The sequence below is a fragment of the Trichoplusia ni genome, chromosome 17, assembly GCF_003590095.1.
Source record: "Trichoplusia ni isolate ovarian cell line Hi5 chromosome 17, tn1, whole genome shotgun sequence".
In the NCBI taxonomy this organism is placed as follows: domain Eukaryota; kingdom Metazoa; phylum Arthropoda; class Insecta; order Lepidoptera; family Noctuidae; genus Trichoplusia; species Trichoplusia ni.
In genome coordinates this window covers 6,604,920-6,631,361 of record NC_039494.1, presented here as the reverse complement: position 1 = coordinate 6,631,361, position 26,442 = coordinate 6,604,920, and the positions used below count along the sequence as shown (strand labels likewise).

At 37.6% G+C, this 26,442-nt stretch overlaps 1 protein-coding gene and 1 long non-coding RNA gene across 2 annotated transcripts; one reads left to right on the top strand and one right to left on the bottom strand.

The window, feature by feature from the left end:
- Positions 1 to 2,115: 2,115 nt before the first annotated feature.
- On the top strand, positions 2,116 to 26,442 carry LOC113502302 (putative fatty acyl-CoA reductase CG5065). The gene is made up of 14 exons (XM_026883817.1): positions 2,116 to 2,378; positions 15,687 to 15,821; positions 16,451 to 16,544; positions 19,471 to 19,637; positions 20,050 to 20,140; positions 20,510 to 20,655; positions 21,113 to 21,222; positions 22,457 to 22,528; positions 22,949 to 23,069; positions 23,435 to 23,557; positions 24,198 to 24,317; positions 24,802 to 24,953; positions 25,518 to 25,623; positions 26,301 to 26,442. Exons 2-14 carry the CDS (start codon positions 15,691 to 15,693, stop codon positions 26,437 to 26,439), a joined length of 1,572 nt encoding a protein of 523 aa, XP_026739618.1. The 5' UTR covers positions 2,116 to 2,378; positions 15,687 to 15,690; the 3' UTR covers positions 26,440 to 26,442.
- On the bottom strand, positions 5,371 to 6,371 carry LOC113502303. The gene is made up of 3 exons (XR_003401346.1): positions 6,074 to 6,371; positions 5,495 to 5,545; positions 5,371 to 5,402 (listed from the first exon to the last, which is right to left on the bottom strand). It is a non-coding gene; the product is annotated as an uncharacterized LOC113502303 (long non-coding RNA).

The window sequence follows — 26,442 nt, the reverse complement described above, 5'->3', positions numbered from 1 at the left end:
GATAGGCAGTCGCTCCTTGTAAAACACTGGTACTTAGCTGAATCCGGTCAAACTGGACGCCGACCCCGACATAGTTGGGAAAATGCTAGGATGATGATGTTTATCAGCTGTCTAGATAGTACTCCTACTCGGTAATACAAGCTAAGCTTAGTTTGAGACTAGATGGCGTTGAACGAATATTGTGGAATTTAATTAACGTTCAAAAGTATTATTTACAAGCCTATGTATTTTATTGTGCATGTACATTATCGATAATTATAATCCTTCAGTCAATTTTTTTGCAGTGTTTTTATTGCCAAAATGTTTTTCTTACAAGTAATAACAAAGAACCTTCAATTTTACTTTGTATTAATAGGTTAAAACAAAACAAACACAACTTACGTATTTAAGAGAAACCGGGCAAGTGCGAGTCAGACTTGCAACACTGACAGCTCCGTACAGTCCGTACCTACATATAGGCTAAAGATAATCTCAATTTGCACGAAAATTGGTGATCAGTCGAATTTGAGATTTTTAAAACCGTCCTTCATTGCTTAACCTCGAATATTAATTTTAGTAATTGCTTTTTATAACAAAACAAAAACATCATCTGATTCTGTCAAGTCAACAATCCAACTGTTTAGCTATCACAGTTCATGAGACACAGTCTGGTGGCAGACGGTTAGACAGCACAGTCTTAGTACTAATATCCGTTTTTACTCGTTATTTTAGATACGGAACGCTAAAAATAGATAACCATACATGAACAAAAAGCCCTCAAATTACGTCAATTGGATAAGGAATTACTTAATGAACATGTAAAAAATACAAACATTAAAGCACAGAAGCAAGGAAGTTAAAAGAAGCCGTGGAACAGAACCTTTTTCTAGCCGTACCAAATTTCTAGAAGTCTCTAGAAACATCTTCAGCTAAAAGGATGTTACAAAGATGGTAAAATCAAAGTCAAATTCTTCTTTTCAATTAGACCAGGGCCCCGATTCTGCTATTTTACAATGGCCGATGAATGAATGGCAAATGAATTAAATTTAAAATTATTAATATTCTCTTAAACATTTTGCCAATACAATAATTGGCAGTTAATTTTATTGACCTTGAGTGTACCGTCCTGAACTGAATTTTCAATTATGGTGTAGAAAAATGCCTAAGATAAAACGCAAATGATCATTTTAAGCCAAATTTCATTAATTCATCGGCCATTTTAAATAGCAGAATTGGGGCCCAGTATATGACACTTTGGAACGTCAAACAATTGAGTTATACAAAATTAAAATCTAAACTGTCAGTCTGTCAGTCTGTCCCCCATCTGATCTCATGGAGAAGAGCGAGCAAGAAACTCCAAGGTTACTTTTTTTCACTGCCATACAGTTATCAAGTTTAAGACCAATATGGACCCTGTCGGGCGCGCAAAAATTAAGAGGAAGGGCTAAATACCAATTTAATCAGATCAATATTGTTATTACTAGCTGACCCAGCAAACGTTTTTTACCATACAAAATTAGTTAGAGAATAAAAATAATAGGGAAATAGATGTCTGGTTCTCCTGCACACAAAATTTTATGAGAATTGGCCGAGCCGTTTCGGAGGAGTTCCATTTCGTACACCGTGACACGAGAATTTTATACATTAGAAGTACGTAATATATTCTTACTAGCTGTTACCCGCGACTTCGTCTGCGTGGTTAGAAGATAATGTATAAGTTATGATTTATACCTGCTCTGATCCACATTTTCCATTGTATCTTCGCTCCTATTAGTCGCAGCGTGATGGTATATAGCCTTAAACCTTCCTCGATGAATGGTCTATTTAACACAAAAATATTTTTTCAATTTGAACCAGTAGTTCCTGAGATTAGCGCATTCAAACAAACAAACAAACTCTTCAGCTTTGTATATTAGTATAGATTAAGATGTTTTAGTATACCTGATAAGTAAATTACTGACATAAATTTGGCAAAAATTTTATGGTACCAAATGTTCTACAAATAGAAAATCTCGTTTTTGAAGTTGGTATGTGTTTTAGTTTGTGTTTTATTTGCAAAAAAAGTTGCCATTTTTTTACAAAAAATCAGCTGTACCGAGTAGATTTTTTAGTCAAATAATCTATTACACTCTTTAATATTACATTACACATATCTAAATTACGTAAAGACAACAAAAAAAACCTCTCCGAAAACATCTTAGTATTTGCAAATAGACAAATAAGTGTTTGTACCCACCGCTGCACTTGCGCAAGTCGTAACGAAATCCCCGCTTCGCAATGCAATGGAGTAACTCGGTCCTAAAGACAGACAGTACTTACCGCAAAACAGTACAATCGTGTCGTATCGTACTGGCGGCCATTTTGTTTTCAATTTTTAAATATTAAAAAAGGATTTTCGGGTAAGTCTTTTTCAATTTGTTGACAATTTTGCCTTGGAATCGATTTTGTCTTTTAGATAGTTGAGAATTGCAATTATGTTTATAATTGTGATTTAAATTTATGATTTTCATGTTTATTGTTAAGGAAACTGGTTATATTTATCAGGTTTATACAACGATTTTGTTGCAGTTTAATTAAAAGTTTATAATGAATAATGAGACACTAGCGTTCGCGTCGTGGGTATCGCTGTACAGTACAACCCTGTTTTACTCGATTAAAAAGTACATTATGAGTTTTTCCAGACTATAATCTATGTCTGTGCCAAATATCATCAAAATTCTTTCAGTAGTTTTAGCGTGAAAGGGTAACAAATATTTATATCATTAGAATCTTTCGAGTTCATGATATTAATATGTCTATAACTTGCTTTTTGAAATAACTTAATTTGCTCTTGTCAAAAATATAAAACTTTGAGAAATCTGAGACTCTTTTGAAAATTTATGATATGGTCTAGTACATTTAGATGGTCTAATTGATGGTACTTGCCCCATCTCTCCTACTTGTGCCCTACAGGGTGCACAATTGTAGCCCTTTAATTGTTTAAAGACTCTTTTAAATCATGGAGTTCAAATAACGGAGTGAGGTGTGGATTGTATTTTTTAAGTTGTGTCATATCTATGGTAAGAGTATTTATTTAATTAAAGTCCGTTGGTTGTCGAATTTATTCACAGATAGGGAAAAAAAAATAGTCTCTTACACCCTTCCTCTAGAGTCTACCTATTTAAAACTGTAGGTACTGATTATTTAAATTTAACGTATTTAAGTGACCCATGTTTTTCAGTATAATATATAAAGGTTACAATATAACAATAAAGATTTAACCTTGACCGTATGTTGATTTTCGCCGACATTTCTGTTTGTCATGTCAACATTTTACTGACGCTTCACAAATATTTCGCGAACAGTTGTACCTACCAATAGTACATAGCATAGTTCATGAGATACAGCCTTAACTATGGTAGAGAGACGGACAGACATCGGAGATTTAACAGGGTCCCTTTTTTAAATGTATTTATGAACCCCCAAAATTCAACTTAACATAAAAACAATCTGGAATGTCTACTGCCTCTACAATTATTTCATTTGAAAGTGACAAAATAAGAGCTAACGGTGATTTAAAACAAATATACAGCCACAAAGCATTAAAAAAAAACCTCAATTAAAAAGCAATAACAAAACTGCAAACAAAAAAAACATTTCAATTAATAAATAAAAAAACATAAGGCACATCTAAAAATAAACATATTAAAATAATTAATTCATTCCGGTATACATAAATTACATTCTAAATTTAGTTACGCATAATATTATAAGCAATGATTAATATAATTTACGGCGCCATGTTTGACAGCTAGTTGAGAAACAAAGATGGCGGACTTTCTACTAGTATTTTGCGAAATGTGTACTTAATAACTCAATAGTACGCATGTTTAAGTACGCTTCATCGTTGAACCCTATGTGGCTCAAGGGCATTGCTAAAAAATGACTTGGGTTTTTTTATGTTCCGGTGTATTTTACGTACAGTTTCGTGAGATATGATTACGTATGTTTTAAGAAAAACCTTTTGACAGGTTATAAATTTTGAGAAATGGGTGACATGTTGTTGACTCGGTTTAAAGTTAGGTAGGTCCGATTTAAGACTGGATTAATTTTGACATAGAGTAATAAATCAATTTAAAAGACAAAACTAGCACTTGCTCTCGGTTTCTTAGGCGGATAAAATTATGCCTAGCCAAAGTGTCAGTTATCTCCATTCCAAATTTTCGTGAAAACGGTCCTCCCATTTGGAAGTGAAGAAGTAGCAAAATATTTACGTACATAGTTTCTCATTTATAATTGTGAGTGTATTTGAAAGATCGTTGCTCACGAACGTTTGCACCAATTTCTATAAAATTGGCTATCCAGATAGCTGACAGTAATTTGGATTAATATATCTAAGAAAACTATATCAGGGGTCCATGTCGGTTATTTTTGAGCCCCAATTCAGCATTCAGCCAAATAAAATTACCCTACGTGATATTCTAAACCATAAACTACCTCTGTGCTAAATTTCATCAAAATCCATTCAGTAGTTTTTGCGTAAAACAGTGAAACACTTCCATACACATTAGGATAAGTTTTCAAGCACTGTGCATAGACAGATAGCATTAGGTTTGACCACAATGTAACTATGATTATTTTAACAAAACACAATCCGTGAGAATACAGCAATTATCTTTACATCTAGGTACCTACCTCTGTAAGTTGTTATAAGTATATTGCACTTTGAATCGTTACGTCATTTTATTGTGATCATACTATATGTTAAGGTATGTCGTGGTGACCTTGTGATTCTTTGCACGGATTTGTGTGTGCGATGTTGCAGGTTCAATCTCAAGTGGGTTACCGATATGAATGACTTTTTTAAATAATGTATCTAGTTTAGTTTCGTTCATGAATAGTGAAAGAAAATATAGTGACTGAAGGAAGTACCTATATTTTTTTAAATAATTATTGCAACAGATTTTATTATTATACCGTAAGGATTATCTGTAATGTTCACGATGGCCCCGGTACACGAAAAGCAGAGGAAGGATTTCAGTCAGTAGAAGTCTGACACTCTTTACCGCTCAACCCAAATGTCAAGACCCAAACGAGACATTTTAATTTCATAGGAAGAAATTGGATCTGACTTGAAGCGAAGTTTTGAGCATTGATCACCACGCTAGCTCACTGCGGGCGATTCCAAATTCCAATATCAAGAATCCAGATTTCCTCACGTTTCCCTTCACCATTTGTCAGTGGTGTCTTATAATTACGACTAGCTGTTGCCCGCGACTTCGTCCACGTGGTTGGGAGATCTTGAATCGTTTTCGCAGCTCACGCAACGGAAGCCCTTAAAGATGAATAATTTTCCCCGTTTTTTCTACATTTTCCATTGTATCTTCGCTCCTATTAGTCGCAGCGTGACGGTTTATAGCCTAAAATCTTCCTCGATGAATGGTCTGCTAAACACAAAAATATATTTTCAATTCGAACCAGTAGTTCCTGAAATTAGCGTGTTCAAACAAACTCTTCAGCTTTATAATATTAGTACCATAGATTATGTTTAAAAAGTCCAATTGGTGGCTCTGCGTTCGGATCAAACCTGCAACGTGCAAACAATTGACGTACTATCAAGGTCATACGATTGCATGATTTCATTAAAATATATCTTACGACAAAATAATGAACGCGGGCAAAACCGTGACGCTAATCTTGTGAAGACATTTCCCAAAGTAATTTAATACAAGTCAAATTTTGTTTTCTCCTTGTTCTATGTTTTTCGCAATACGTGCAAAGAGTAGAGCAAGTGTTAGTCAATTTAGTCTAGCCTAGATCTGTTGAGCAATAGAATGTGCTCAAATAAACAGAATTTCGAAACACAGGAAATGTTTGTAAGACTGAATCATCTGGGTTTCATGCATTTTGGTTAAGATCGGTCCAAACACACAAACCCTAGACGATATGAGGTTATCGGGCGACTAATACAGACCTATAACTCTCATACATTGCCCCGATTCTGCTATTTACAATGGCCGATGAATGAATGGAGATATTAAAATGACACTTCATATTCTGATTACAATTTTTTTAACACAATAATTGGAAATTCAGCACGGGGCAGAACACTCACAGCACAATGGTCAATATAATGGATTTCCAATTATTTTATTGGCAAAATGCTTAAGAGAATAGGAATAGTTTCAATTTTAATACAACTGGAAATCTTCAAATCTTCATTTGATGAATCCAGCTAAAAAGCATACTATTTCATCTACCTCAGCCAGTTGACAGAACTTTTTTAAGCATTAGGCGTCTATAGGTTGTATGGTTGCTGGTTCATGCCTTTATTATATGACTTGCTGTTGCCCCCGACCTCGTCCGCGTGGTTACAAGATATAAGTTAGGAATTTTTGAACGGAAGCCCTCGAAGATGAATCATTTTCCCCGTTTTTGCCACATTTTCCATTGTATCTTCGCTCTTATGAGCTGCAGCGTGATGCTAGCATATAGCATCTAGCCTTTCTTAATAAATGGTCTATTCAACAGAAACATATTTTTTTATCAATTTTAACCATTAGTTTCTGAGATAAGCGCGTTCAAACAAACTCTTCGGCTTAATATATTACCGTAAAACGGGGTGAATAGAGGGTTTTTTGGGGTGGATAGAAACAGAGTTTTTATTAAAATTTGGACGTTTAACTAGACAAAACATAAAGATTATACGCAAACTCACAAGTATTTCATAAAGTAAGTGTGTCTAAGCATTTTAATGTAAGAAAATATTCATGTAACCCCCTAAAAAACACTATTCTCTATTCACCCCTTGAAACTCTATTCACCCCGTTTTACCGTTAGTTTAGATATTCCTTTTCGACAAGTGACGTGACTTTTGACATGTCAGTTCAATACATGCGATGCCTTAAAGGAGTTTTGTTTACGGAAAGAATATAATCTTTGATCTCTCATTATATAATTTTTACCTTATTATAACGGGTGGTTAACCTTTTTACATGCTACGTAGTTTCTAGTACTGTCATTAACAGATATCACGATGCAATTTACAAAGTTATACATGTGGGAGCGTCAGGAACATTTTCCGAACAGTCTAGGTTGGCCTCCATCTTGGGCGTATGAGCGACGGGATGTTCGAAATAAAAGCGTCAATGTTATCTTGTAGATTGTATAATGTGATCTTATAACATTATGGAGTAGAATACAATAGGACGGTTGAGATGGAATATTATTTGGAGCCAATAGGTTAGTACGTGCTCGCTATTTTTATGACAACTGTCTTGACAAGCAAAACGAACGTCGTCGCACCTAGCGCCACCTACTACTCTATTCGGGGTAACCCGCTCCCTTTTATAATTTACCACTTACTCATTATAATAATAATTATGGACTATCTTAATACACATTTCCACAATCAATTAAAATCGTCTAAATAAACAAAGTATTCTCAATTAATCCGCGCGCCGTCACGGCCGTCCTGCGTCGTCACACGTCCTCGTGTGTCTCATGTGCATCGTTGTTGTCTGCAAACATTAGATAAAATGATACACTACACTCTCGTCTTGGCCTCCCTGACCAATTGGGTGACTGCTGATCACTTATCATTTCTCATAAGACACATTTTCCACAAATCTATCTTAAAAATTATAAAATCCATCTCCGAACTATACTCCAACTACAGCTATAGCTATAGATTAGCAAATATTAAACACACCGGCTCACCAATGCCACATAGGCCCTTGAATGCCAACCAGGTTCGCCACCCAGGCTAGTTTGTGCCACACAGGATAGTTGTCGCCACACAGGCTAATCGTCGCCACACAGGCTAATCGTCGCCACACAGGCTAATCGTTGCCACACAGGCTGGCCACACAGGCTGGCCACACAGGCTACTTGCCACACAGGCTTGCCACACAGGCTACTTGCCACACAGGCTCGCCACACAGGCTACTTGCCACACAGGCTTGCCACACAGGCTATTTGCCACACAGGCTATTTGCCACACAGGCTATTTGCCACACAGGCCATTTGCCACACAGGCTATTTGCCACACAGGCCAACACACAGTCCAATCGGTGCCACACAGTCCAACTGATAAATTGAATCAACTGCTAAGTAGTGATCTCCTCTAACCACACAAGTAGGACTCACTTACCCGCGCCGTCATCGGCACATTCTACTCATGAAGTATCCCAAGGACAAATTATCAAAAGTACAAGAAACCAAGAACAAAAATTCACTCAGTTAAGTTCCAAATTCAGGCTCCACACTTACGTGGATTGGGTCTTATTTGACCAACGGAAACCTCGTAGCTCAAAATTCAACATTTGTTTTCAGCCAAGAATATTTCTTTATGTTTACTTATGAAAAATATGAAATCCTAATTTTTAGGACAAAGTCATTTAAGTCCGCACGGCCACGACCGCGTTGACTCAACCCAAAATATCGCTACGTATTGCACAGCATTGTATTACGTTAGCCTGGAAACTTGTCAGCTAAAGTCTGCTTTATTAAAGATCATTATGCATCAAAGAACAACACAGCAGTACTCACCACTCGGTCATTCGTTATCATGATTATAATAGTTGACTTTATCTTAACATCTGTATCTTCTTTACCAGAAACCTTTCATTAAGACAGAGCTACCAAGTAACTCTACAATCTTACAGTTGCCACCAGCAACTCACTACTGGAACTAATCACGAATCTCAAAGCAGGAATCTGAGTCATACAAAGTCCGCACGCATTCCATGTGAATACTGAGTCCACCCGACTCCATGGCCTCTCCAAGACCCAATCTCAGCCAGAGTCACCATAGTCTCTTCAGTCGCCACCTCTGCCATAGTTAACACGGTCTCTGCTTCGATCCCGACCATTGACCTAAAATTCTATACTATCACCATTCTCGACCTCGTTCTTTATTTGGAACGGTACTTAGTTTTCGGACTAAAGATATAGGCACTTTGGATAAAATCTTTACTAGTGGTAACAACAGTGTTAACAGCCTTATACTCAGAACGCATAACTGCCAATGACATGTGCAATAACACCTATTATCATTCAAACAATAAGAAACTTATTATAACATATCAGTGCTTAACTTTGATTAACCCTGGGAAATGTTCATCATCACACTTATAACTTTAATCCAATCATAAGCATCAAACCAAAATGACCTCCCTCCGGGCATGATCATGCAACCTCCTTAGGTAACGATCACAACGGGTAACCTCTATCCAGTCACTACCACACGTAACTTCCATCCGGTTACAAACACAACACCCACTACTGGAGAACCTCACTTTCTCAAACCTTGATCAAAATAACATTAAACTTGGTTCTTTCAATTTGACACTTTATTTGTCCTATACATAGCCCCTTTTGTAAATCAATAACTTTAAAATCTTAAATAACCAACTTCTTAACGAAACTGCCATCAACTCATACTGATAAATATGCCGCTCCTTATCAAAAATAAATTGTAATCGACCCACCGTTGTGTTAGTGATCCTAAGGAAAGCTTGACCATAAGCACCCAGTTCAAATTAACTCGATACTCGCTGGAGCTCACACAGCGCAACACGATCAGATCACTCTCCGCACTTCGCACCAGTTTCCCTCGATGACTTTAAGGTACAGACATAGCGGTCGACATAGGTCGCTCCTCCTCCGCAAATAACTGTCTCTTTGAATCGACATTATAAGACGACAAGCTGTAATAAGAGCAATAATTAGTTGTCAATATTGGCACCATACAAAAATCAAACTCAAGACATTTTGCTTAAACTTCCGATACCTCGCCTAATGGCTACAATCGTTATACTTACTCACTTCTTTTTTTCAAACACAAGACATACAACTGACTTGACCACATACAATTGACTCGAAGTGATGATGCTACATTCCATTTAGCAAAGACAAATTCACTTACGTGCGTTGCTTTTCTTTATTAACTTAGTACAATAACCATCAAACCTTTAAACGTCTTGCCGAATTTCAATTTAGTACGCATTGTAAGACAGCAACGTAGTATATAGTTGGCCAATTTTCATTTTCAAATCTAGATTTCAAACCAAATCAATCCGCTTTCTTCCAAATGCTTGATCTGTCAACCTGCTTTTTCTCGTACAAACTGCTTTATCGTCGATACCGATTTCAGAACAACCTCACTTCTGTCTTCTAGAAGCTTATACAGGAACTTGATTGTTTTCTTTATACGGTTGCGGCACTCATTCGATACGTAATCCTGCTTGCCACAACTATAGGCCTTTGGAACGTCTTCTACTCGTGACTTCATTGCCACTATCGGCGAAATGGTATACTCATACATAGTAGGCTTTGTTTTCTAAAAGTAAGCGCGACGAGTTCTTGTTGCAGTCTACTGCGACTTTTAATATCTGTGGTAAATGCAATTCTGTACAATCGTGGTTCTATCATCGCTGCGTGCGCCAATGTAAAAGCAATAGCAGTCTTCTCCACTGACAAGAACTTCATCCGTGCGGTTCAGGTGCTCATAACTCATATCAATCATCGACTTCTATTGAGTAATCGCCATAAATTTGCAGCTGGGGTTTTTCAATTGATCAAATGTTGCCAAAACACGTCTTCAATTCAGGCATGCTATTCCAGGAAACGGTCTATATTATCTTCACCAAATGTATTTCGTAGTTGCATTGCAAAAAGATATTTCCAACAATCGCAATAATTTTCTGAGGACATATTTTCATGCTGACCTGTATTTATCTTTTACGATGCGTCGCTGGTTATCCCACTTCTGATGTGGGAGCGTCAGGAACATTTTCCGAACAGTCTAGGTTGGCCTCCATCTTGGGCGTATGAGCGACGGGATGTTCGAAATAAAAGCGTCAATGTTATCTTGTAGATTGTATAATGTGATCTTATAACATTATGGAGTAGAATACAATAGGACGGTTGAGATGGAATATTATTTGGAGCCAATAGGTTAGTACGTGCTCGCTATTTTTATGACAACTGTCTTGACAAGCAAAACGAACGTCGTCGCACCTAGCGCCACCTACTACTCTATTCGGGGTAACCCGCTCCCTTTTATAATTTACCACTTACTCATTATAATAATAATTATGGACTATCTTAATACACATTTCCACAATCAATTAAAATCGTCTAAATAAACAAAGTATTCTCAATTAATCCGCGCGCCGTCATACATATATTATACGTATTTTTCTCTAGTATGTCCAGTAGTGGACTACTAAAGGCTGATGATGATGATGATGATGATGATGTGTAAAGCATATTTTGTTACCTGATCCACAACAGTAGCTCGTGGCTAAGTTACAACTACACCAGTTGATAGATCAGAGGTTCAGTTACGCTTGGCACGGTCCATAGGTGACCATCTTTGTCATCACGAGTTTCTCAGTGTTTCGGAAGGCACGTTAAATTATGGGTCCCGGTTTTTATTCATACATCTTAGACAGTCGATACGGATAGTCAGAAGCTAGAAAGTCTGACGACTAATCTGACTAAGGGATATCGTGTTGCCCAGGTAACTGGGCTGAGGAGGTCAGATAGGCAGTCGCTCTTTGTAAAACACTGGTACTTAGCTGAATCCGGTTAGACTGGAAGCCGACCCCAACATATTTGGGAAAAGGCTGGAATGGTGACGATGATAGCACAACAGCGACTCATTCATTTAAATTGTTTACTTGTTTGGTAAATCTGATCTATTATATGATTTACGTTGGTGTCTGTACAATAATACGTTTAAAAAAACCCGTACGTCATAATGTTTTTGTCGTGGGTAAAGGTATAATAAATATAAGTGAACAGAACTGGAGTAAAAAAGAAGTAATAAGAAGTTCATACAAAAATTTGCACGACTTACCTTGAAATCGCTTTTTTTTGTCCGTTTGTTTGTTTGTTCCAAATTATCGTCGAAACTGCTAGACTAAGTTGTGTATGACGATAGTGACGGGAAACTTGGATTAATATATTATTTGATTAATTAAGAGGTTAAGTTATTTAGATGTTGGAAAAATGGAGAATTAAATTATTTCAAACATTAGTCTTCAATGATGTTTTGACGACTAATACTTAACTTAATGTTAATTAATGTTAACTTTATTAAATAAATAAGTTTGTTTGTTTGTGACTTCGCTGTAGGAACACTATAAAAAAATATTTTGGGTTCCGTATCAAAAGGAGAAAAACGGAACCCTAGTAATAAGGCACTGTTGTCTGTCCGTCTGTTCATCACCAGGGTATGACTCGTGTGACTTGATTTACACATAACTGAGTTTAAAATTAAGTTATGTATTATTTAAAGTGTACTTTAGAGGAAAATACTTACAATTTCATTCATTCATTCAAATTAATGATAATTAATAATAATTAATCACCTTTTTTAATTACCTTTTTAAACAAAAACGACTTCCGCGCTAAGATATTTAATCATTGTATCGCGGGTGGTTTCACAAACATTCAAGTCACATGCACAAAGTCACTCAGACTCAGCACAAGCATTCGTGGATCACACAAACTCTTCTCCTAATTTAGGGATCGAACCCGCGATACGTCGCGCCCAGTAGGTTTGGTGTGGTGACCTCAACCACTCGGCTATCCGACTGGCAAGACTACAAGGTCATTATTTCTCAGTGTTCAAACCTATTATGTTAACACAATTAAACAGTCATTTTATATCGCAAGAGATCTTTGACTCCAATTTTAATAATATATTCAGTGTTAATTGTACCACTGTGTGATTCTTTTTTATTTTATTGGCCCTACGGATTAAGAAATAATATTTTTGATAGATCGGTTGACGAAATAACTAAGTTTGTTTAGAAACCTGGGCCCCGATTCTGCTATTTACAATGGCCGATGAATGAATGGCAATTCGATTACATTTGAAACTATTCCTATTCTCTTAAGCAATTTGACAATACAACAATGTTAAGTTAATTAAAACAAAGACACGACTCAATTACATATCTATAGGTACTTCTATATCTATACTCTATACTAATATATAAAGCTGAAGAGTTTGTTTGTTTGTTTGAACGCGCTAATCTCAGGAACTACTGTTTCGAATTAAAAAAATATTTTTGTGTTGAATAGACCATTCATCGAGGAAGGTTTTAGGCTATATACCATCACGCTGCGACTAATAGGAGCGGGTATAAATCACTAGCTGTTGCCCGCGACTTCGTCCCCGTGGGTAGAAGATATAAGTTATGATTTATAAATACCCTATTTTTTTCAAATTTTCCTTTGTATCTTCGCTCTTATTAGTCGCAGCGTGATGGTTTATAGCCTAAAGCCTTCCTCGATGAATGGTCTATTCAACACAAAAAGAATTTTTCAATTTGGACCAGTATTCTTGAGATTAGCGCGTTCAAACAAACAAATTCTTCAGCTTTATATATTGGTATAGATAATATATTGGATAATATATTAGGGATTGTAATCACCATTGCGAATGTTTTAGATGTTTTTAATCAATTTAACCCATTTTATAAGTCTGTCTTGTTAAATCGACTTCTACACTCGACTGTACATACTAGCATTGCATTAGTGACCTACATTTGGGCGTGCAACCTTTTCCATACAGTTCGGTGAACCGCTGAGCGACGACGATTAAATTACAACGTATATTAACTAATGTAAGCGTTTCTTTGAAGAAGACTTTCTTTAATAATAATAATTGCCATAGTTTTTCTTCTTTAAAAACGACTCCCGCAATCGTTTTATCGCGGGGTTTTCACAAACATTCAAGTCACATGCACAAAGACACCCAGACTCAGGACATTCGCGGATCACATAAATGCTTGTTCTACACGCGGATCGAACCCGCGACACGTCACACACAGTAGGTTTCACATGGTGATTTCGACCACTCGGCTATCCCCGTCAGATTTACCCCTCACAAAGTGACAAACATTACTACTTTAATATTAGTATAAGTGAATATCGATAGCCATTACAAAATAATATCAAATTCTTTAAGAATTGGGTCAGTAGCACGGCGCGGCGGCGGTTAAATGATCAAATTAGTTTGCATGACGTTGCAATTTTAAAATCAAGTGAACAATGTAACTTTTACGATAGTTTAAGAACTGGCTATATTTACAAACGTAGACATTGTTAGCTAGACTGGTTTTTATTAAATTTCTTGCTTCCTGCCGAGGCAACGGGATGGTCCGGAAGGGTTACCGTGGCCCCGATACACGAAGAGCAAAGGAAGGAACATGGGTGGGTTTTTGTCAGTAGAAGTCTGACACTCCCTCCCGCTCAACCCAAAGGAGTCATTTGAAGATTTCTCATCCGAAAAAAAGGGTTCGATATACTGAGGGTAAACATGGAACCTTATTATTGAGGCTCTACTGTCCGTCCGTCTGTCACCCGGCTGTACCCACAAACCGTGATAGCTAGGCAGTTGGATTTTTTACAGATGATGTATTTCTATTGCCGTTATAATAACAAGCGGTAAAAATAAACATTCATTAAAATGAAACTACTTTTACGGATTTTATTGCGGTTTAATTTTAGATTTTAGTTCCCGACGTTTCGAAACCATTGCAGGTATCATGGTCACGGGCAGACTGAGATGGTTCGTCTTGACAGAAGATGTTGCTCGTTCTACCTTCATATTTTAATTAATTATTTGTGGTATTCCATTTCAATGTCTAACATTCGCGTAAACCTAAGAAACCACTATAAACATTCATTTTACATTCACATAATTATTATAAACACACAAAAAATAATTAGAATCAACACTCACTTCTCCAAATTAAGTTCAAACTGTTCAAAGCAACTTCATATTTTGCAAATTTCTTAAAGCGTACATAATATATTACATCAGGTGCCTACATCATCATCATCACCCAAGCCTTCCCCAACTATGTTGGAGTCGGCTTCCAGTATAACCGGATTCAGCTACACGGCACCCCTTAGTTAGACTGGTTGTCAGACTTTCAAGCTTCTGACTACCTGAAACGACTGCTAAAGATGTAGGAATAACAGCCGGGACCCACAATTTAACGTGCCTTCCGAAACAGGGAAGAACTCGTTATGACAAAAGATTGTCACCCATCTACAGACCAAACCCTTAACCTGTGATCGATTCACTTATGCGATTATAGGTTAGCCACTAACTCCTTTAAATCAGGTACATCATATCACATTAAATTCTCCTTTCTCCGTTCATGATGTTAATCACAGCAGTAGGTACTTAGACATCATAAGGTGCCATTCCAAGGTTAGTTAGGCAAGCCGCCGTAATCACGGAAATTGCAATTGTATTTCAATATTTCAAATGTTCGCGTGTTGTATTTTTTGCTTGGGTTGTTGAATTTCGTTTCTTTGCGTGTCAGTTTTCAATAGTCTATCTATTGCAATGCTCCTGGGCTTGAATTCTGCTATTTACAATGGCCGATGAATTGATGGAAATTGACACCATTTGTATTATTCTAAGCATTTTCCCAATACAATAATTTGAAATTCAGTACGGGGAGGAACACTCACAGTCAATTCAAAAAATCAAATTAATACTGTGTTGGAAAAATGCTTAAAAGAACAGAAATAATTCCAAATACCAATTCTCATTAATTCATCGGCCATTGTACACAGCAGAATCATGGCGCTGGCAAAAAACAACGTAATTTTTTTACGTAAAGTGTATTGCTTTCCATCTAGGAGAAATGTTTGTATTTTGATTTGACCTATTTTTGTCTTTATCTTTCCAGAACCATGGCAGACACGACATCCAGCGACCTGGACGCGCTCCCCGACCGCATCGCGGAAACCTTCACCGGTATGAAGGTCCTCGTGACCGGAGGAACTGGCTTCATGGGGAAAGTGCTGGTGGAGAAACTCCTCAGGTATGTGTCAAATAGGACTACACGGATAGATGACTGGTTGAGGTCACCATGCCAAACCCACAGAGAGGTGTGTCGAGGCTTAGATCCGGGCGTAGGACAAGCATTTGTGTGATCCACGAATGCTTGTCCTGAGTCTGGGTGTCGAGGTGATTGAATGTTTGTGAAACCCTGTGACACAAGGATTAAAATCTTTACTGCGGTTGTCGTTTCTTAGTGTGTTTGGCGTGATGACACTCGGCTATCCGTGCAGTAAATTATTTTCGACCACATTTAATTATCTGGTATAGTTCCTACATACTTTACTTCTAAAAATTTGCTCTTGTAAAGATTTTCATAGCTTTTCTCCACACTGAGAGGGCTTAGGAAGCGGTGATGATCGGAATCTGTGTATTTGCCATTGTATATTAACTTTCGGGAAATGTTACTTAGTAGCTATTGCTCAGAGTGGGCTAGTTCCAAGTGGTCCAGGTCCAGGTCCAGGTAAAGGATTGGAGAAAGATTTTGGAGAGGCTTTTGCTCAGTATTGGGATAGAGTGGGCTAGATAAAATATTCATGTAATAGTGACACACTACAACATTTCAGCATTCGACTCGTAGTTCTGTTAAAACTATACTGTATTCCTTTTCAGAAAGTGTCCAGACATCGGCCAAATTCTACTTCTAGTCAGATCGAAGAAGGGGAAGAACCCAAAACAGAGGCTGGAAGAGATCTTCAGTGGAGCGGTGAGTAGTAATCATAATTAGCAGATTTAATGTTCATTTTAGATCAAACTAGCTATCGTCCGCGACTTCGTCCGCGTGGCTAGAAGATATAAGTAAGGATTTTTTTCATCGGATTCGTTTTTTAGACTCCACATTGCTTTTTGCACATGTAGATAGATAAATACCTATTTCAAAACGATATATTGCCTATGTTAATCTAGGATAATTAAGCATTCTAACTGTGGAAGAATTTTCAAAATCGGTCCAGTAGTTTTTGAGTTCATTTCCTTTTTATAATATTAATGTAGACTACAAATCAAAAACGACCCCACGGGAACATAAAGTCGGGATAAAAACTCCTAGATAAAAATAAGAAATCCTATGTGTTAATCCTTGTTATAAACTATCTGTGTACAAAGTTTCGTCTAAATCCGTTCAGTGGTTTTCGCGTGAAAGAGGTTACAAATAAACACACATCCTTAAAACTTTCGTGTTTATAATATTAGTTCAAACACGCGTGTTTGTTGAGTAGATGTCAAGTGTCTTGCCAATCTCTGAAGTACTCATACCAGCTGACATATGAATTAGGATCAAAATGTACTCGACAAGTTTCCCAATGTACAGTCACTTACAAAACTGTTACACAAGTTAATTTACACAATCCGATTCATGAAGAGATATTAGAATTGTTGTTTTATATGTTTAAGTACACTAAGTGTTAAGTATATTTTGTTTGCTGATAGTAAAACAGCGAATTTTTGGAATTTGATTGTGGTTTTTCACAAATCTTTTCACTTTATTAATATAGATAACGCCTGCCTTACCTACTAAGGTTGTTTGTGTCGCGGGGGTTGCAACAACATCAAAGTCACATGCACAACACACTCAGACTTTTTACAAGTATTTGTGGATCACACAAATGCTTGTCCTACGCGGATCGAACCCGCGACACGTCGCACAGTGGGTTTGGCGTGATGACCTCAACCACTCGGCTATCGGTGCAGTCAAAACGGGATCACACAAACTTTTGACCCAAGAATTAAACTCTGGACACGTTGTCACATCCTTTGTCCTGTTTACCCCATATGAAAAACATATGACATCATGATTCTTCGTTTTTAATTTAAAATCATTCAGAGGCGCCTTCCTCGAATGTTCAATAAAACCAGATGCAAAACAAGCATTCGTGGATCACACAAACGTTTCTTCAACCCGAGGATCGAACCAACACGCGTTCGTTAGGTTTGGCGTGATGACCTCAACCACTCGGCTATCCGTGCACTTTGGTTAATCGACTTTTGCCTCCACCTGTACGCACTAACTCTTACTCCACACCACATACTTAACTGGTATTGCATTACTTGCAACCAGTGAGCCGGCAACCAGCGAAAATTGTCGTTAGTTAACAGTTACGTAATCTGTGAAGGTTAAGTTCTATTCATCTGTAAGTTTAACCTAGTGGTTTACTGGCCAGTTAAATAATATGCTTGTAAACGGTCTTGTGGAATTTAGAAAGATATGAATGACTGTAATCGTATTGGTTGTAATGTATGAGATATGCTGTAATAGTTTATATAAAACATTAATAGATTTGAAATATCAAAATTTTATCAAAATCGGTTAACTAATTTTTAACTTGGATTGTCAACAAGTTTGAAGCTATCCTGAAAATTTCAGCCAGCTTATCGGGAAGTGTCTCAAAATCCAAACGGAACGACAAACAAACAAGAAAGTGAGTGTATAAAATGTGGGAAAAAGAGTATCTTATGGAGTTTCTTGCCCGTTTTTCTTCATATGAATGCCATTTTGGAACCGTACACCTAGAATCTTTTTTGTAGATTTTAATAATGTCTGGAAAACGGCCTATTTGGACATCCACGAATGTCTTGTCTTATTTGGGTGTTTTTGTGCATGTGACTTGAATGTTTGTGATATCCTCCCACGTTGGTCGTCCGGGTGCAAGATGGGCGGATGACATAATAAAGGTCTCGGGTAGAGTCTGGATGAGGCTGGCACAGGACCGTAGAAATTGGCACGAGAAAGGGGAGATCTATGCATAGCAGTGGGAGGATAAAGGCTGCGAATGATGATGATAATAGGATATTGACATGTTTTTTGAAAAAAAAACATCATAGTACCCAAATTGACTTGCATTATTCCCAATCCATACTTTCTCAATACACACTTAGGTGACTCTCATTCTAGTTCTGGTTAAAACACATAGATGGCGCTATTTTCACTTTTATACAATTAGACTAGTTGACACTTACCTTTTTAATACCTGACCTTCGCATTACTTTAAACATAATCCCTTCAACTGAAACACAAAACTATTTACCAACAATTACATCAGTCTGTGACCGACAGACATTACAAAATGTAATGAAGAAAATAGCATTGAGGCGTGACAGAAGAATGCGAGTTTTGTAACATAACATTAATTTAGTATTATGAATAGCTTTGTAAAGGACTACGGCTTATAATTAAGTAATCTGTGGTTCATTAAGGGTTAAAGGTTGTCAAAAGCATTCATGAGAGAACAAAACGGTTAGGATTTGAATAAGGTCGAAAATGGCGGATTTTAAAATTGATTTACTTTTATGTTGTAATGTTATGTGGTCCCTTATTAGGGTTTTTACCCAAAGGGTTAAAAAGGAACCCTGTTACTCGTGTTTCACTGTCTGTGCGTGTATTTTTAGACATTTTATTTAGGAAGTATATCTTCAAACGGGATAGCTAGGCAGTTAAAAATATCACAGTTTACGTCTTTTTTTTTACTTTATCGGTCGTAGATTGTTTAATAAAAGTAACATTTTTTAAACAATAAATGTATATATAAGCAATCACCTAAACAACTATTCATAATATTTCATGATTCTTTCGTCTGACTCGGACTTATCCTGTTTCATTTAATTTACAATAGACATAAATAATGCCCACCTTCCAGCTCTTCGAGAAACTCCGCGGCTTACGTGGCGGGATCGAGCCTCTCCTGGAGAAGGTCACCATCGTGTCCGGTGATGTCTCCGAGGCCGACCTCGCGATGTCTGAGGAGGACAGACAGATGATCATCAACGATGTGCACATCATCATACATGCGGCTGCTACTATCAGGTATATTAGGATATGTATACTAGCTGTTGCTCGCGGCTTCGTCCACTTGGCTGTTGGTTATACCTTCTTCAATGAAGTTGGATAAGAGCAGCCTTTCAAGACATCGGCTTTTGGGGGACAATGAAATACAGCAAATTTACTGTATTTCATTTGCAATTTCATTCGTATACTTTAAATAATATAAATTTTCTATATTGTTCTTGTGAACATAAAACATCCATTGCGCCACCGAAATCACCATTAAAATCATTGTAATCTGTCAAGCTGTTGATGAGGAATTCAGTGACATACATAGAGAAATTGACGTGGAAATTAAAAGCTTCAACAAAAAGCTAGCACATAGCGCAAGCACAGATGAGTCAAATTATTTGTATGTAGGAAAATCTCTTAACTTTATTATTTCCTGTTATAGGTTCGACGAAGAGCTGAAAAAGGCTGTTCTGCTGAACGTGAGAGGCACCAAACTGATGGTGGAGCTGGGCAAGGCTTGCAAGAACTTGAAGGTAAGGGAAAGTCTTCCAGTAACCTAGCCCCACCCATTACCACTGTAAAATCCGATGTACAAGTATTTATTTAGTTTCACCTGTCCCTTTGTCTGTAATCAAATCTTGCAAGTTAAAGACCCACTTCCCGGTTTCCGATTGAGATGAAATGTTGAATGCCTATGTATATTGTGTGACAATGTAATATTATGATGACATGGTGCTGATCTGATGCTAGAAGAATAATAATATGATCATAGAAGCTTCACTGTAAAACGAAACAACCCTAGTTTACGCTTTTTTGATCCAAAGAAAACAAATGCTTTTTAATTTACTTTTTTTTCTGACTGAGATTTCAAGCCATCATCAACATTTATTTTCCCCTAACAGGTATTCATCCACATCTCGACTTCCTACTGCCACCTTCACGAGAAGCTTTTAGAAGAGAAGGCCTATCCTCCACCTGCAGACCCTCACCAGATCATCCAGGCTGTGGAGTGGATGGACGAGGGAACCATCGCCACGCTGACTCCGAAGTGAGTGTCTTACTCCAAGCTGCTTAACAAATGTTCCCAATTATGTTGGGATTAGCTTCCAGTTTCATCGGATGCGGCTAAGTACCTGTGTTACAATGAGCGACTAAGTGTCTTTCTTTCTATAATTAATTTGCGTTCTTATTAGAAAAGGTCGAGTAATCGTTTATTTTAACCGACCTACGCATCGAGAAAGTCAATATGTGTCTCGCGGGTTCCAAGATTTCAGTCTCTTGATCAAAGACTCAGAACCGCATTTGTGGATCACGCAAAAGCTTGTCCAACGCGAGAATGGAACCTGCGACACTTCGCGCTCATTAGGTTTTGACATTGGAACCACTCGGTTACCCGTATACATACCTGAACCGAGTATTCATTCAATTATCAATTTAAAATCCCATCCTTTACTTTTGGGTTGGACTTAAAGTCATCACCATATATATTTCTATCATATTTTCAGATTACTGAACAAGCTCCCCAACTCCTACGCTTTCACGAAGGCACTTGGTGAAGCCTTGGTGGTGGAGGCCATGGAACACATGCCCGCTATGGTACTGCGACCCTCGATTGGTAAGTCCATAAATACCAATAAGGATCCAGTAAGGAAGAACAACTTTTAAGTCTAGAATAAAGAAGGAAAATAGAAGTTGGAGTTAACATGGGCACAAAACAGGAGCAAAACAGGCTGACAACTGTCCTTCAACTGAAATAAACTGTTTCATGTTTATTAATACACCGTGATTTTTAGTCGTCTTACAAAAGCAGCCCAGTTCATGTATCCAAGGACTAGAACACGTTCATGATAAAAAAAATGGTATTTATGAGATTTTAATAAATTTAAAATGCAATTTTTATTCAATATTATGATGCAATTCCTAGTTTTTTAGAAACACAGCTCTGTTGCGAGCGCGGTCCGAGCCTTGTAACAATGGTGAAGGGCGCGGGCGGCGGCGTTTTTATCATTTTTAAGAGTATATTTCAGATTTCTCTTGTTTAATTTTCCTTCGTAATTATTGTCTTAGTTGATGATAAAAAAATAATAATAAACTGGGCTCCTTTTGTAAGACGACTAAAAAATCACCGTGTATAAAATAACTCCTATCCTGGTATACCGAAAGATATAAAATTATTTTAAAGGATGACAATCTTTTAGAAGTCGACTTATGACATCTTCAACTGTTTTTACTGTACAGATTATTTTAAATAAACCTATTGAGATGTATTGATACAAATTTAAGTGACGGCAACCCTTGTCAAGAACGATATTCCTCAAAATAAAGCGATGCAAGATAAGGTATCCTTAATGTGGCAGTCAGCTCGCAGTAGAGCCCGCAGTAAGTCAGGTCGCAGTAAGGATTCATTAAAAAAAAATGGTTGACTGTAAAGTCGGTTTTACGGGCGAAGATTTTACGTGACAACGTCTTTTTCTCGGTAGAATATTTATTGATATGAATATAATTAAATTGCACAATAGGAACAAGGAATTGAATGAAAATAAGAATTGCACAAATTTTAACTATAGAAATATATTTTGTTTACTAAATCGGCGTTTACATGTATTGTACATGTAAGCGCCGATTCAATGCGCCTAATTCTCTAGTGCTGCGCGCGCGGCAGACCGATCATAGTTGAGTGGGAGAGAGACGCAAGGCATTCGGCGGGCCTCTCTCTCGTTCGGTGACTCATCGTAACGTTACCGGGCGTTACACTTTTTCATAAGAGACTCCCAGCCGCAACCAAATTTAAGACGTTGTCACGTCAATATTTTATGATTTTGTAACTTTAATTGATATTATGCTTCCAGTGATCCCTATCTGGCAGGAGCCTGTTCCTGGATGGACAGACAACATCAACGGACCCACAGGACTGTTAATTGGTAAGTAAAACTCAAAGCTCTGGTATGCCCGATAAGACTTTTTCTATTAAATACCTAAACCTAAATGATTTTTGAAAGAACATCATGACAACATGACACATGATCACAGGCAGGTTATTTGTAAAAAAAATACCCCATACATAGGTTTCCAAAAATTTCATCTACGTCTTTTTCTTGTATCACGTAAACAACAATTAAGATGTCTAAATTGGAACTTTGTATGAAGTCACTTATCAGTATTCTTATTACTGACGAGTGACGTCACTATCCCTTACAACCATACTACTAACACAGACATCTTTACAATATTAAATGCATTTCATCTTCATAATTTTCTCCCCATATGTTTGGAAACCCAATCGACAATACATTTTTACCAAACAACAACGGTGGGATTATAATCACGGATGTCGCTTCCAGGTGCCGGCAAAGGTGTCATCAGATCCATGTACTGCAAGAGCAACAGCTACGCTGATTACTTGCCCGTGGATGTCTTCATCAATGGAATCATGATCGTCGCTTGGAATTATATCAAGAATGGGTAGGTTTACAACTGTATTGACGGGAAACTTAGCTGGAAGACGTTTTAAAAGATCTATCTATTCTACAACTCTAATACAACGCCATCTAGTGTCGAACTAAGCAAAGCTTGTATTATGGGTACTGGACCACTGATAAACATACTTATAGTAGTAGTGACATTTAAAAACGTGGGTTTTTAGATTTTTGTATATCTGTTAATTATTCCTTTTGTTTGATTTTCTAAAACTAGGCTTCAGTGAATCAATCAAAAATATCTCCCCCAAGATGCACCACGAATCTTGGCCCTCCGCAATCCGCATCCAGTCCGTGCCGCCTCTTTCTTACATTATCAAACTGTTTTTTAATGACCTATTTCATTGACAGTGACACCAAGTCCAACATCATCAACTTCACATCATCAGCAGAGATCAAAGTCACGTGGTCTGAGATGATCGACGCCGGCAGAGAGATCATCATGAACAGAGTCCCTCTTAACGGCGTTGTTTGGTAAGTAATGTATACGAAGCCGCGGACAATAGCTAGTAGTATAAAGTATTAATAGCTATTGCCCGCGACTTCTTCCGTGTGATTTTTTTTAAATGACGTGGAAAATCCGTTGTGATTGTCAAATAATGTTTTGTTATTTATTTATTCACTCATATTTCGGCTATAAATTGAAATGTAGCCGAATTGTTGACTTGGATTAAAATGCACATGCTTTGCATATTTGAAGCAAATCGATTCAGTAGTTTCGGAGTTCAACGTTGACAAACAACGAGACTGATGTCTGTCAACTCATCAGGGCCCCAATCCAATTCTGCTATTAATAATGGCCCATGAATTAATGCAAGTTAGCTTAAAATGACACTATTCGCATTTAATTGAGCATTTTTCCTTCACAATCATTGGAAATTCAGTACGGGACAGTACACTCAAAGTCAATACATTTCCAATTATTGTGAAGGAAAAATACTTATGAAAGGAATAATTTCAAATTTAATCCAATTGCCATTAGAAATAGCAGAATCGGGGCTGACTTATAAATTTTATACGACTTCTAAACAATCGCACGCTCTTCCACACAGTGTTCTTATTAAGCTTTGTAAATGAACTTTGATAAGGAATGTAAATCTAATTCTTCTATCAGGTACCCTGGCGGTTCGATGAAGCACTCGCGACTGTACCACAACATCTGTGTATTCTTCTTCCACTGGATCCCCGCCTTCATTATCGACACTCTTCTCTTCTGCCTAGGATATAAGCCTGTGTAAGTATTTGTATTCTTCTTTAATACATAATTAGTTGTATCTGAACGAAGTCTGAAGAGTTAAAAGTAGCCTTTGTTTTAAGCCAACGTGTCAGCTACCGCCATACAAAATTTCATTGAAATCGGTCAAGAAGTTTAGGTTTTAGGGAAACAAACATACAAACAATCAGATACTTCACATTTGTAATATACGAATAAGTTGTATTAGACTAGCCTACATAATGTCCCACTACTGGGCACATGCCTCTTAAAGAGAAAGGGATGATTATAGGATTGATCACCACATTCCCCACACTAGCTCACTGCGGGCGATTTCAAATTCCAATATTTGGAATCCAGGTTACTTCACGATGTTTTCTATCACCGTTTGCCAGTTGTATCTTAAAATAATTAAAAAAGTACATATAATTATTTGAAAAAGTCACATAGGTGTCTGCCCGCGTTGGAATCGAACCTGCTAATTCTAATTTCCTTCTTGTTACAGGCTAGTCCGCGTCCAAAAGCGTATCACTAAAGGTTTCGAAGTATTTGAGTACTACACCAACAACCAATGGGACTTCAAGTCTGACATCGCTCAGACAGTCAGACAGACTCTCAACCCAAGAGAGAGAAGAGACTATAAGGTCGATGCAGTTGGTAAGTGACTTAGGTATTTCATCACCATCCTTGCGATTTCCCAATTATGTTGGGGTCGGTTTTGGCTAGGAATTAGTCAGCTCTTACAGATATTTAGACATAATTTTAAATAGGAAGGAGCTCGTGGCTAAGCTATAACCGCATAAGTGAATCGATTACAGGTTAAGCTACGATTGACGCGGTTGGTCTGTAGATGGGTGACTATCTTTGTCATAACGAGTTCCTCCGTGTTTCGGAAGGCACTTTAAATTGTGGGTTCCGGTTGTTATTCATACATCTTTGGCCAGTCTTAACAAAGGGTATCGTTTTGCCCAGGTAAATAGGTTGACGAAGTCAGATAGGCAGTAGCTCCTTGTAAAACACTGGTACTTAGCTGAATCCGGTAAGACTGGAAACCGACACCAACATAGTCGGGAAAAGGGTAGAATGATAATGCCGATGATGAGTATACCGATGACACTTAGTTAGAGAGGCGAATGCTTGTTCTTAGACGTCTGGGCCTGTTTTTCAAAAGGCTCATTTAAAAATGTCGCTTGTATAATCATTGTTCCCCACTTTGCCCAGGCCTGGACATCTCCAAATACTTCGAGGACTGCATCAGAGCGGCTCGAGTGTTCATTCTCAAGGAGTACGATGACACGTTACCGGCTGCACGGAGACATATGAAAGTGTAAGTATTCTCATGTATGACTGCACGGATTGCCGTCGCGGGTTTAATCCCCGCGTAGGACTTAAAGCATTTGTGTGATCCACGAAAGCTTGTTCCTAGTTTGGGTGTCTTTTTGCACGTGATTGGAAAGTTTCTCAAAGCCCGCGCGACACAAGATTAAATTCCTTGACACAATGACAATAATGTTGCTATTACCATCTTCATCGTTCTCAGCGCACGGAAATCATCAATTAGGTTAGGTTAAAAATTGTATGGACTTTAAGATACAGGGACCCCTTTTAGGCCCTTTTTATCCGGATAAGAAATCATTAAAAGCCATTCCGCTTTGCATTGAGCAGGTGGGAGTGTCAGGATTTCACTGACTAAAACCCAACCATTATGCGTTTAACTTTTGTATGTGTACTGGGATAACCTTTTTATAAAACCCTACTGGCCCGGCAGGCATCGACCCTAATGAGGTTTACAAATCTTGCTTATAATATCTCTTTGAGGAGATTGTGGCACAGCAGGACGAATGCCTTACCAAATGATCTCTGAAAAACTCTATAATCTGAACCTTATTTCGGTTTTAGTAAATGATTTTCATTTGCATTTCCGTAGCCTATTTTGTGCTCCATCACTTTTATTGCTTCTAATACCTAATCATTTCTGATAACCAAATTTATTTTCTATTTCAGTATGTACTGGGTAGACGTGATCGTCCGCTGTCTCTTCTGGGGGCTCATCTTATACTGGTTGAGCGGCTTCATGTCTACATCCACAACCGTTCTCGCGGATTCCAATGAATCTCCAACCGTCATTGCTATGGATGCCTAGATT